Below are 13,912 nucleotides of genomic sequence, written 5' to 3' on the forward strand. Positions count from 1 at the left end.
CGGAAGTGACGCAAATCAAGGGCAGTGGGTGAGGGGGCTAAGACCTGATTGGAGCGCAATGGCTTTCTAGCTTGATCTAGCCGACCAAGTGACGTTAGGACTGCGGACGGACATTTTGGTAGCGGGTAGGCCCTTCCTGGGAAATCGAAGTGGTTTTGAGCAGACATCTTAAGTCCTGGCAGTTTCCCTTTTTGTTTTTCCCTTCTTTCCCAGGATCTGAGCACGTGTAGGAGGCGGTGGTGGGCAGTTGTTAATCCCGTCGGAAATACCCCAAGGTGTAAAGGAGTCTTTTTGACCCCGCCTACGTTTTGAGACACCCGACAACATAAAAGCGCCAGATTTTGAGGCCCCTAGTATAATATTAGCCACTGGATGTAAGACCAAAGAAAGCCCTTTCACATGGAAACGTAGCTTCCAGTTAAGTGTTATAAAATCTAAATCCCTCCGTGATAGGAGTTAATGTAATTTCTAAGCGACTGCTGGTTCCTAACTACCCATGGAATAGTCATTTTTCTGGAATGATGAGCTTATGTATTGACGATTTTTTACCTATGAAGGTAGTCATGTTGGCAAGGAGTGAGGAAGATCAGCTAGCAGTGTTTTCTTACAGCTTTATTGGCATATATTTTTACATAAACTTAGGGGAAAAAATTCTCCATTTTACACCCAACATATACTGAATGCACAAAAGGCCGAGGCGGCTCAGACTGCGCGGTGCTTTATTGGAGCCTGAAAACTCTGGGCCAACCCTCTCCTCTCCCAGCCTAGAGTCTGCAGTCAGAGTGAGGTGACCCTTTGGAGATAGGTGTGGACAGATGGTGAGAACAGTGGGCTCAAAAAGCAGGATGCGGGACTTCCCTAGTGGTGCAGTGGTTAAGAATCCGTACTTCCAATGCAGGGGATCCGGGTTCTATCCCTGGCCAGGGAACTAGATCCCACATGCAAACTAAGAGTTTGCATGCCACAACAGAGGAGCCCACGAACCGCAACTAAGACCCAGCGCAAGCTAAATAAATGAAATAATTAAAACAACAAAAAAAAGCGGGATGCACAGTTCCCCGGCACTTGGGGGTGGGGATTGCAGGAATTTCCAAACGGCCCGGTTGTTTGAGGCAGTTGAACATTCTAGCTGTAGGTACATGAGCTCCCAGGCCCTGAGGAAAGATAGAACTACCAGGACTTAGGGCCACTCATTCCACAGACTACAGCTGGGTGAGGGAGGAATTAGAAGATGGAGACACACCCCTGCTCCCAAGGGGTGGGGCACCCAGAATGGATTTCCAAATCCACCCTCCAAGGGATGTATATGTGCTGGGCCAGCACCACCAGTTTTGCTGTGAAATAGACTTCCTTTAAAACTAAATTTAATGTGGGACTTTCCTGGTGGTCCAGTAGTAAGAATCCGCTTTGCAGTGCAGGGGATGCGGATTCGATCCCTGGTCAGGGAACTAAGATCCCACATGCCGCGAGGCAACTAAGCCTGCATGCCACAACTACTGAGCTCGCCCACCTCAGCTAGAGCCTGCCTGCCCAGAGTCCATGCACTCTGGAGCCTGCGCACAACTATATTAGAGAAAACCCACCACCACAACTAAGAGCCCACGTGCCGCAACTAAGACCCGATGCAGCCAAAAAAATAAAAATTAAAAATAAACCTTTAAAGAAAACACATTAAAAAAAACTAAATTTAATGTAAGTAGATTAAAATTTTAAGTAAACAAGTTGTGGACATGGCTAAGAGAAGCTAAGTTAGTCGAAATCCCTCCACACCCAAATCAGTTTCTATCAAAACACACCCCGTGAAAACCCTGAGAAGTCCACTGAAACTTGGGATTCTCCTCTGTGCCTTTGGGCCAATAGAGAAATGTTTTAGTAAAATGTTTTACACGTGGTCCAGTGGTCTTCCTGAGAAAAGCTAAACTTGCTGTCCTGTGAGAACAAGTATTTAGTGTTTATACTGTCCTGAGCTGCAAGCTGTTCAGGACTCAAAGGTAATCAGAATGGGCAGTTCCATTTTAAGGCATTTAGACGAAAAAAGCAGTGCTTTTAAGGGGACATTTTATTGTGTTCAGAAGTAAGAACATGTAGCTCTGCATTCACGTTGGGTATTTTGACTGGCTTTTAAGCTTTCTCTGTTCACAGCTGCATGACCTCTTTTTTCATATATTTTTTAAAAATCACAATAAAAAGGGTTTTTTTCCAAACAAAATCTAAGCAAAAGCCAGCCAACCAGCTTACCTTGTATATGTATATTTACTTTATAAACCTTTTCAGTTTTCAAGTCCTCCAAAGACTGTTTTATCCCCAACACCTAGACCAATGCCTGAATTTAACAAGCACCAGATATAATCATTAATTCCATCACCCTGGATAGAATGGAGGTGAGGGGCAGTGTTGATGTATTTTACCTTCACATACTATTCCTATGTATAAAAAGCATGTTTCTCAAGAGGATGTACCTTGTTCATCGTTTCCTTGCAACTTAGCACAGTGTGGTACGTGATGATCTGCTTTTTGAAGAAGTGCAAGCCAATTTTTTTTTTAAGTTTTAATTTATTTATTTATGGCTGTGTTGGGTCTTCGTTTCTGTGCAAGGGCTTTCTCTAGTTGTGGCAAGTGGGGGCCACTCTTCATCGCAGTGCACAGGCCTCTCACTATCGCGGCCTCTTGTTGCGGAGCACAGGCCCCAGACACGCAGGCTCAGTAATTGTGGCTCATGGGCCCAGTTGCTCCGCAGCATGTAGGATCTTCCCAGACCAGGGCTCGAACCCGTGTCCCCTGCATTGGCAGGCAGATTCTCAACCACTGCGCCACCAGGGAAGCCCTGTAAGCCTATTCTTAACAACAATTACAATTACTATTTTCCTTACCCCATTTATGTAAAAGAAATTGTATTCATTTAAGCTTATTTTCTGGAAGCAAGAGCAGATTATACAGGTGATAGTTCTAAGTAGTTTTAACTCAGCTATAAGCTAATCGTTAAAAGGTGAGATACTAGTGAACCAAAAGGCATCCCCAATATGAAATAAATGTGTCTATTATGGAGAAGGGTAATTTAACAAGAAAATAACTCATTAAGAAGGCTTCCTTTCTGCAGACAGAAGAAAAAAATGCATCTTTTAGCAATCAACCTGGCTAAAATCTATGCAACATCCTAGTACTTGTAGCTATGTAACAAAAAAAGTTTAGACAATGCAGTCTGTAACATGCCCTTATAGCCTCAGCTGAGCAAAGCTTGCATTTAACCATATAGATCTTATTTTATTCATATCATCTTGCTTAACATCTCTCCAAGAGGCTTACATTAGGAGGCACTATTCCCAAGAAATGAACTCTTTAAAAAATACCTAGCTCTTGGACTTCCCTGGTGGTGCAGTGGTTAAGAATCCACCTGCCAATGCAGGGGACACGGGTTCGGTCCCTGGTCTGTGAAGATCCCACATGCCGCGGAGCAACTAAGCCCGTGAGCCACACTACTGAGCCCACACGCCACAACTATTGAAGCCCGCGCGCCTAGAGCCCATGCTCCACAACTTAGAGTAGCCCTTGCTCACTGCAACTAGAGAAAGCCCACACAGCAAAGAAGACCCAATGCAGCCATAAATAAATAATTTATTAAAACAAAAAAACCCACCTAGCTCTTAAATTCCTAACTGTGTAGTTTAGCTATTACTGTGTAGGCTGAACATGCCTAATTTAGGAGTAAAAATTCCACCACAATCTAGTTATAGTCAGATCTTTATTTAAAAATCCAAGCTACCAACTTAGCGTTTTCCACCAACACGGGGAGCAGAAACTTTCACAGGCTTCACAATCTTTTGCTTAGGTGCTGCCTTTGTGGGAGCCTGTAAAAAGACAATATGTTATGTGGCATTATTCCATGTGAGGTTTTGTTTTGGTTTTTTTCCCCCAATCACTGCTCTCTTATGCCCAGATTCTGTTTGTTTCCTAGACTGCTTTCCTAATTATCTGTGTTCCTAATATTATGAAGTCCACCTTTATATGAAATATAAACGAAAGACAAAGATATCAGATTGAAGGAGTTAAGAGACACAACTAGATGCAGTGTGGGACCCTGAACTGTATCCTAAGAACAGAAGAAGGACCAATGCTAATTTTTTGGTTTGAAATTTTTACTATGGTTATTGAAATTAACACTGATAAAAGTTGGGTAAATTCTGTACAATTATAGAAAATTTTACTGAAAATCTAGAATTATTTCAAAATAAACTTTAAAACACCTTTATTTTCCCCCTTTCTATTTCTATATAGCACTAACATACGCATTTGGCTTTAGCAAAGGGACCTCTCTGGAGACCGGAATCACTCACTCAGAAATCAATTATGGACATCATTTCCATTAGAGCCTTGCACTAAATTCCTTAAAAAAACTGAAACTTTCATTTACCACAATTTGGATTAAAAATAAATCTTTCTGTTGCTTTAAATGAGAAATCCAAGATAATCCCACAATTACCTTTGCAGCAGCCATTGCTGTCTTTTTAGATGCTTGCTTAGCCTTTTTTGCTTCCTTGGCAGCCCTGTGGGGTTAAAAATAACATAAGCAAAGCACTTTACTCCTTAAGGGTATAGTCTATTAACAAGAGGCTAGTGTTTGGGAAAAGTAGAATTAACATATTCCTTCCCCACCTGCAATTATTTGTATGATAAATCCAAAGGATTTATTAACAAATGTCATTAACCACCAAGTCAGCTTAACATTTGTTAGAAATTGTACAGTATCTTTATAATTGCATATAGAATTTCAACAAATCATTTAGACTATAGTATAAACTTCTGTATTATTAAACATGAGTGTTTACAATTTCACAATTCCTATACAGATGCAAGTAACACAACACAAAATAACATGAGATTAAGATTTCTGTGCCTATAAACCCAAACATAACCTAAAATCCATTCCAACAGCTGAAATGCTCATAATGAAAGCTTCCTCACCTGATAGCTTGTTCTCGTTGAGCCTTCCTAACTTCAGGTTTCTGATTCCTCTTGGCCATTATATCAGCAAGAGATGCACCAGTTATGGCCCTCTGGAATTTGACTGCACGGCGGGTTCTTTTCTTTTGAATTTCTTCCTACAGAACAAAAAGATGGGGACCACACTTAGCAACCTTGCTTCATGAATGTCGGGAAGAAATGAAATATATCACATGTCAGAAGGGGGCAAATGAGCTCTCTCTCGGGCCTTTTTTATAAGGGCACTAATTCCATTCATGAGGGCTCTGCCCTCATGGCTGTATCACCTCCCAAAGGTCCCACCTCCTAACCATCACCTTGGAGGCTCAGTTTCAACATATGAATTTGGGGGGGAACACAATTCAGACCACAGAAATATACAACCAGGGAGTTCCCTGGTGGCTTAGTCGTTATGACTCTGGGCTTTCACTGCCAGGTTCAATCCCTGGTTGGGGAACTGAGATCCCACATGCTGCACAGTGCAGCAAAAAAAAAAAAAAAAAAGACCAAAAATAATCCATGCAATTATTTGAAATGAAATATACATACAAATATATATTTTTAAAGTATCTATATGTAAAATACTACAATACACAGATAAGTTTTCCGATTATGGATTGGTTAAACCATCTATTACAAATCCTGGCCATTATTTAGAAGAACAGAAAGTTAAACTCTAAGGAAGTTAACTGAATAGTACTTTAAAAGTGATCTTAACAAGACTTTATGATAAAGAATGTGCTTTCGGAAAAAAATTATCAAACCTCAACTCTATTTTGTTTTTACTCCAAGTATTGACACTGGGAGAAACAGTCAAGTTAGAAGATGATTTAAGACAGGAAAGCCACCAAATGTAGGGAATGTCTGGGAATCAGGACAGTACAATTCACACATCTGCTGCAGATTCTATACTGAAACCTATGCTACAGTGCTTGTGAGAAAAAAGATCTTGTGTGCATCTCTAAGTCCAAGAAAAAATAAAATGAACTATTTATTAAAGCAGGGATACGCAAAATATCTTAAAATTTTTAAACAGGACATATGGAGAAAAGAGGGCACATTTGTGGTTAACCAAAATGCTCGTTTTACCAATACTTTAAACTTTATACAGAGGTGAAATTTTATTGTAGAAAATGCCAGTATTTACCTGTTTATATTTTTCTTACCTCAAATCCATTTAAAAAATATTTTTCTTATTGTGGTAAAATATATATAACATTAAGTTGACCATTTTAAAGCATTTTTAAGTGTGTAATTCAGTGGCATTGTAATATTGTGCAAACACCAACTTCCATCTCCAGAACTTTTTTCATCATTCAAAACGAACTCTGCACCCATTAAATAATAGCTCCCTATTCCACCTTCCCCCCTAGTCCTGCCTGGTAACCTCTACTTTGTCTTTATGAATTTGTCCACAACTAGGTACCCCATAAAAGTGGAATCATACAATATTTGTCTTCTTGTGTCTGGCTTATTTCACTTAGCATAATGTCAGGCCTGTCAGCTTTTTAAGGCTGAATAATATTTCACTGTATGTATTTATCACACTTAGTTATCCATTCATCCACTGATGGGACATTTGGTTGTTTCCACCTTTTGGCTACTGTGAATAACAGCACCATGAACATCAGTGTACAAGTAATCTGTTTAAGTCCCTGCTTACAATTCTTTTGCGTATATAGACTTAGAAATGGAATTGCTAGATCATATGACGGTAATTCTCTTTAACTTTTTGAGAAACTGCCAAACCACTTTCCACAGTGCCTGCACCATCTTCATTCAGCAATGCACAGGGTTCCAATTTCTCCACATCCCCACCAACATTTGTAATTCCTCCCACCCCCACCCCCGCTTGGATAACGGCCACCCTACTGGGTATGTCACATCCCCCTATTTAGAATTTTTCCTTCCTCTGAACTCCCATAATACCTAGCCATGTCTTTCACCCAGGAGGTGCTCACTCACTAAATATTCACAAGCCTCCTGAATACTAATTCTCTTGCCATGACACTCAAACCTTTTCTCAAAAATCTGTTTCAACAACCTAAAAGACCACTTCAAAAAACACAACCAGTTTTAAGAACTAATATGCTGGAAGACTCCACAATATGATACCTACATTGGGAATAATTCTATAAGCATTATAACCAATACCAAGTTTTCACAGAACTATTTAGTTGCCACCACTTGAACATCTTAAACACTTTAATGGTGCACTATAACCCAAGTGAGCTTAATGTAATTTACCTAACTCTGGAAGGGGGAATGCTTTCAAATTTCAACTTGATATTTTTACTGTGAGCCTAAGATGTATAAGGAGGCACTCTCTATATCCATCATTTTCACTTCACTGTCTGATGCTTTTCAGTTAGGAGTACTTTCACATACTGTCTCATTTAACTTTAAAAAGCAGTAAATGATGCTCAGTTTCAACAACATGAAAGTGCATTTCACTTACCGACTGTCCCTTTTTGTGCTTTCTTCTGTAGAGGACAGTCCAGTTGATCTGACGAGGATTCCTCTTGGAAAGGAATGCCGACTCACATTTTGCATTAAGAAATTGGAAAACCTGTCGTGACAAGTTCAAAGTAGGAGTCTTGAGCTTGAAATTACTAGTGAATTAATATTCTAATTCTATCCTCTCATTTTACAAAACTGAGGCCCATACAGACCAAAAGGCTTGTATCACAGAACTGGCAGGAAACTCTGCGTTTCGCCCTGCCTTTTCTCGAGTAGACAAACCTAAGTTCATAACGCAGAGGAGAGTTGGGTGTCAAATTCTGGAAGGCATCTAACTCCTGTCCCTCCCGAGATTCCAAAAGGACCTGGTGCCCATAAAATAGCCAAATACCCCGGTGGCCCACTGCCCTTACACCGGAACATTAATGTTACACAAGCTCCTAACTTCCGACCTGATTTACATTCGATCAAAGCTCAAGACTGATTCACTTAGAGGTTTCTGATCCTAACAATCATTGCACACAGGGTCCCCGGAACAAGCTTTTCAGGGACCAAGGGTGATGTGGTGAAGGATCCCGCCTAGACTGAACGAGACCGGTCTTTCCTTAGCAGCAAAGGTGCGTTTAGCCCAAGCGGCCTTTCACCTTCCCGTCGGTCCTGGCGTAGCGCCTCCCGTGTCCTGGGTAGATCTTGTACCCGCTGAAACTGCATAGCTCGACCCTGTAACGAAAAGCGAAAGCACATTAGGTGGGGTAGGGGATATCTTCGGAAAGCAGAAGCCATGCCTGGGATGCCGGAGAGGCCCTTTGCCCGAAGATGCAAGAGGATTGGGATATAAGGTTCCTGCTTACTTCATTGCTGCTAGCGCCGGCGAGAAGAAAAGATGGCGAAAAGAAGGAAAGGATCATGGGAAAAGCCCTTATAAGGTCGTGGGAAAGCAATCTCCTCCCACAATTCTCTTCCCTAACCCCGGCGTTCGGTGATGACGTCACCTCGCCGGGGAGACACGTCTAGAGTTCCCCGGTGGCCGTCTGCCTCTGGAGTAACTGCGCTAGAGGCCGTTAAGGCTCTACAGGCGGGGAGGGAGGGACAGGCAGGCAGTTGCTTTCTGAGTCATTCTGTCGTCTCTCCTAGAGCTTCGTCCTACTGCAGGGAACGTGAGGTAAAGAGAAGAGGCTCCTCTTTCCCCTCCCTCTTATAGTTTAGTGATGTATAGATGAATACCGCTTAGGTAAAACCTAAAATCATATTTTGCCTTCTGTGCTGGCCCATTTCCTTAACTAACAAAATTAAATTGTAATAGTTTCCACATTTGCAAAAAAATAAGGACATCTGAACTGTCTCTGAGGCCGTGCAAATGGAATTGTGCTTGATGGCGTTTTGCATTAATTATAATTAACGTTCGTTGAGTGTTCTCTTTCTGTGTGCCAGGACTCGTGCTAAATCATATGCATACATTAATTCATTTAGTTTACAAACTCTATATTAAGTAAAAGCCGAAGCATTGCAAAATGACGACCGCCGGTGGCGGTCGATTGCCAGGCTGCCGGCTGCTACCTAGAGGCGGGGGTGTGGGGGTAGCGGCCGGTGGTTGCTCAGGAAACGGTAAAGCCCTTCTCTGGAAAAGGCAGCCCTGCCCGGGCCCACCGGGAAGGCCGATGCCTGGATCGCTTGACCCCTTCTGTAATGCTCTGTACTTCAGCAAATGATGGGGAATGGCAAAAGAGAATCCTTGAATTGTGTGCGAGGCTGGAGTACTTGACTAGGAAACAAATCTAATGATCGGTTTATGCTGTTGTTGGAGCCCATTGGCAGGCTGCTCCAAAGTATGCCTCAATGGCATAGTGGATATTTTGCATTCATGTTACTTAAGAACCGGTAGGTGCAAGAGGGATACTTAGACCCTCCTCTGTGTCCCCTTGGAAGCAGGAAATAAATCTCTCATACTCTCTCGCTGTACTGTACCAGAAGATAGGAAGACATCATTATTATCAGAGATAGGGAATTCAGGGCACAGAAGCTTGTGTAAACAAACTTTGATACTAATTTACTACCCAAAGCCCAAACTTTGCTTAAATTCCTTACTAATTATTGTTCCTTTGTCTAAAAAATATAAAAGCTGCCTGCTTTTGCAACTTCTTACTTAGGACTTATTTCTGTGAGACCTCTGTGCACATGAATTAAATTTGTTTAATTTTCTTTTTCTCCTGTTCATCTGTTGTGTGTTGATTTTATTATTAGTCCAGCCACAAGAACTCAAAATGGGTAGAGTAGGAAACTTCCTTCTTCTGGACACTCTCTATATAAGCAACGCACCCTAAAAAGTTCTGCAAATAGGTGGTTGAAGAGATTTAAAAAGTCCAACAAGGTGGCTGACTGATAGTAAGAAAGCTGCACATATGTTGGAAACAATCTCAAGAATGAATGAATAGAGATATGAATGGAGTTGAAAAACCAAAGAAGCAAAGGGAAGGAATTTGACAGCCTGACCAACTCTGACCAGCTGTTGAGAGTGTCTGGTATACTTAGAAGACTTTGTCTAAATAGACTACAGGCAGATGGATACCTCAGCTTCCATGGTTTTTGAACTTGACTCTGACATCCATCTAACTTTCTTTGTTTTAAATTACTGGTGATAAAATTGTTTGATCACTTAAAAAAAAATCTTTCTGGAATAGTCCTGGCTTCTACAAGCTCCACAAGGCAGAGCTGGATGTGAGTAGAGGGTGGAGCCAAGATCTACCTGCAGGATTTTGGATCTGTTTACTTCACAGAACCCCAGAATTTATAGTCCCTTCCCAAGCATTTTAGGAAGATTTTGTTCTGTCGGTCCTCGAAATTATTTTTGGTCTAACTCCGTGGAGGAAAAGCAGGAGACTCGGTCTTATGGATTTTAGCTCTTTTACTCTTTCCTAGAGCTGGCATTTCAGGGTTCTTTATAACACTTTGTATGTATCACACCTTACATTGTGTTCAAACACTCTTATAATAAGAAGAAATTATACAGAAACCCCTAAAAGCATTTTATATAGTGTCATAAAGCACAGTTTCCAACACCATCCATAAATTTTTGCAGACTTTATCCTTTCTCTTTCATAGGCAAAAGACAGCTTCACTCCAAAATTGGTGCTTTTCTGGGCATCTATATACTTCCTGAGAACAGAGCACTCTCTTCACTGTTTCTTCACCTTTTATACATAGTCTCCTGCTGTATTAGTTTCCTGTGGTTGCTGTAACAAATAACCACAAACTTGATGGCTTAAAACATGACAAATGTATTCTCTTATGGGTCTAGAGGCTGGAAGTCTGAAATCAGTATCACTAGGCTGAAGTCAAGCGATCCGTGCTCCCTCCGGAGGCTCTGGGGTAGAACATGTTTCTTGCTCTTCCAGTTTCCGCCCAGATAAACCCTCTTGAATTCCTAACCCATAAAAACGGTGAGATCATAAATGTTTGTTGTTTTAAACTACTTTGTTTTAGGAATAATTTGTTAACATAGCAATAGATAATGCAGGAAGTAAGGAAAATTTGAAGATGGAGACTTAGTGAATAGCGGTATCATTTGTCAAAAGAAGACAGATAAGAGGAAGGAGCGTGTTTGTGAGGAAAGGGTCACTTTGGGAAAGACCAAGTTCACGATGCCCGTAGGATGTTAAGGTGGAATTGTGTAGTGGGAAGATAAACAAGTTTAGAGGAGTGTTTGGAATAGGATGTATTTTAGGAGTAATGGATCTATAGGTGATAGTAGAATATGTGGGATAGCATCACCTACTGTCACAGGCTGTCTTCTCTGGAAGCACTTACCGAGACTATGTTTAGAGTAAAAGGTATTTATTAGGGACCAGGTCCTATGAAAGGAAGGAGGAAGCAATGTTAGGCAGAAGAAGGCAAATGCATTACTGGCCCAACTAAACCCCAGTCAACCCTGCCAGGAGCTCTGGAACAATTATTGCCTGTCAGAGTATCCCTTTTTGAGTCAAATGATCAATTCTCTTTATACCCCCACCTTGCTTAGTCAGCAGATGTGGGTTGACCCAGGGAGTTCATGACCTAAGTGAGGTGGTGCTCAGCAGCTGAGCCAGACTCTGCTGACAGCTGGAGGACATTGCTAACAATGATGTCTTCAAGCTCTTGCTTGAAGAGGGATCTGGATAGGGCATCTCTGGGTCTGCCACCCCTAGAAAGAGTGACTAGAGTGAGTCAGCCAAAGGAATCAGGAAATACTAATATTTACGGGATAGGAGAAATGGAGAAAGAATTTACTGAAGGAGGCTGAGCAGATGAGGTCAAAGGAAATAGATATCCATGACAGTCATCTCACAGAAGCCTATGGAAGAATTTTGACAGCGTTAAGAGGCAGAAAAAGTTAAAATAAGACAACAACAGGAATGTGTAAACACGAATGCCTTCGGAATGACTTAGGCACCAATCTTAGTGTTTTCTTCCAATAGCATTCTCTCCTCAGTTGTGGGGAGGGATCCTGCCTTTTTAGAATCTATCATCAGCGTTCCCAGTAGGCTGATCAATCCCAAGACTCTCAGGCATTGGCCTCAGGGAGGGCTTTGAAAGGAATGCCTAGTAACTAGATTAGAAAATAACTAGGTTTAAAAATTACTCAGTGGGGCTTCCCTGGTGGCTCAGTGGTTGAGAGTCCGCCTGCTGATGCGGGGGACACAGGTTCATGCCCCGGCCCGGGAAGATCCCACATGCTGCGGAGCGGCTGGGCCCGTGAGCCATGGCCTTTGAGCCTGCCCGTCCGGGGGCTGTGCTCCGCAACGGGAGAGGCCGCAACAGTGAGGCCCGCGTACCGCAAAATAAATAAATAAATAAATCAATAAATGACTAAGTGAACAATTATGAATCTTTCTTTAAAATTATGAAGCATTATTAAAATTTAAAGAATTCTCTTAAAAATATAACTCTAATCAAGTTTTCATATCTACACATTATATAAATTATAGGGGACAGAGGAACATGTGAAATGACTCCACATGGTTGCAACTGGCATCTACAGGATGACTTAATTTCTTCAACATCATGTAAAATTGAGAGAGAGAGAGAAGAACGAATGAACAGAACCAGCTATATAAATAATTTGCAGGGTCCAGTGTAAAATGAAAGTATGGGGTCCCTTTGTCAAAAAGCAGGAAAAAGATGTCCTTAAAGTACTAAAATAAGCTATTTCCTTTCTTCTGCAATCTATCTCTCGACCTTTCATGATATTTTTTCAATTGCTATTTAACTTCATGCTCTCTCAGGCAAGGACATTCGCTGGGCCAATGCAGCCCCTCATAGGTGCCCAGGGTCCTGCCCTGAGACTTGACATTGTGCATGAACATTCCAGGCCTACCTGCTCTCAGGTCCCCCTCCTTAGAGGCACCGGACCAACAAACTGCCTCAGTGCTGCTGGGAAGTTCAGCCAGCCATCTCCTTCCACCATCCTCCTGGGTAGATGTCAAACTGGCATAATGCATGATGGTGCTGCCTGCTTTGGAGAGAGCTGAGGGGGAGGGGAAGGAGTGAGTCAAGGGACTGTAGAACCAGCGGCCCTCTGGAACCCATCCCTGGAAAGAGAGGAGGCTGCAAGGAGTGGGCCTACAAGGGAGCTGAGGTGGCAAGCCCCAGGCACATGCTCTATCGTCCCATTATACTTCACTTAAAAAACACAAATGCAAGGATACAATTATTAAGACTTTCAAGACAGCGACTGCAGAGCATTAAACTCCAAGCATGGGATACCCCTGAGCAAGGGACCCAGTGTGACTGCATAGGTTGCACAACTTGAAGCTGGCTCTGCCTATAGATTAAAAAAAATTTAAGAGCCTCCTCAACTAATTGCAACATATGGATTTTAACTGAGGCCTGATTTGAACAACCAAGCTGGATAAACCATAGGGGTAATTTGAATACTGACTGGACTTTTGATATTAAGATGTACTGTCAATTCTTTAGCTATTGTAATTGTACTGTGTGTTTAATAAAAAAAAAGAGTTCTTATATTGAAATTTAGAGATACATACTAAATATTTACAGATGAAATAGCAGGATGGCTGGGATTTGCCTTAAAATAATCTGAGGAAGGGACTAGTGGGTAAGGGCATGGATGAAAAAAATGATTGGCCAGAAGTGGATAATAGTTGAAGCTGGGTGTTGTGTAGGAGAGTTCATCACAATAGTCTATATAGTTATGTACTTTTTTTTTAATTAAAAAAATTATTATTCTTCTTTATTTTTGGCTGCATTGGGTCTTCATTGCGGTGCCCGGGCTTCTCATCACGGTGGCTTCTCTTTGTGGAGCACGGGCTCTAGGCGCGTGGGCTTCGGTAGTTGCAGCATGCGGGCTCAGTTGTTGTGGCTCACAGGCTCTAGAGTGCAGGCTCAGTAGTTGTGGTGCATGGGCTTAGTTGCTCCGCGGCATGTGGGATCCTCCCAGATCAGGGATCAAACCCGTGTCCCTTGCATTGCCAGGTGGATT

At 41.9% G+C, this 13,912-nt stretch overlaps 1 protein-coding gene across 1 annotated transcript; it reads right to left on the minus strand.

Moving 5' to 3' along the window:
* Positions 1–3,720: 3,720 nt before the first annotated feature.
* On the minus strand, positions 3,721–8,362 carry RPL24 (ribosomal protein L24). Its single transcript, XM_030861071.2, has 6 exons — positions 8,289–8,362; positions 8,082–8,157; positions 7,436–7,546; positions 4,960–5,096; positions 4,478–4,541; positions 3,721–3,845 (listed from the first exon to the last, which is right to left on the minus strand). The coding sequence occupies exons 1-6, from the start codon at positions 8,291–8,293 to the stop codon at positions 3,765–3,767; spliced, it is 474 nt and encodes a 157-aa protein (XP_030716931.1). The 5' UTR covers positions 8,294–8,362; the 3' UTR covers positions 3,721–3,764.
* Between the last annotated feature and the right edge of the window lie 5,550 nt (positions 8,363–13,912).

Source organism: Globicephala melas, chromosome 4, assembly GCF_963455315.2.
Source record: "Globicephala melas chromosome 4, mGloMel1.2, whole genome shotgun sequence".
Lineage (NCBI taxonomy): Eukaryota > Metazoa > Chordata > Mammalia > Artiodactyla > Delphinidae > Globicephala > Globicephala melas.

What these genes read in the sequence shown, in the direction of transcription:
- RPL24 (XM_030861071.2), bottom strand. An exon ending in AGCACAAAAAGGGACAGTCG is followed by an intron (nt 5,097 to 7,435) that starts GTAAGTGAAATG and finishes TTTGTTCTGTAG; the next exon opens with GAAGAAATTCAAAAGAAAAG. An exon ending in CAGCAATGGCTGCTGCAAAG is followed by an intron (nt 3,846 to 4,477) that starts GTAATTGTGGGA and finishes GTCTTTTTACAG; the next exon opens with GCTCCCACAAAGGCAGCACC.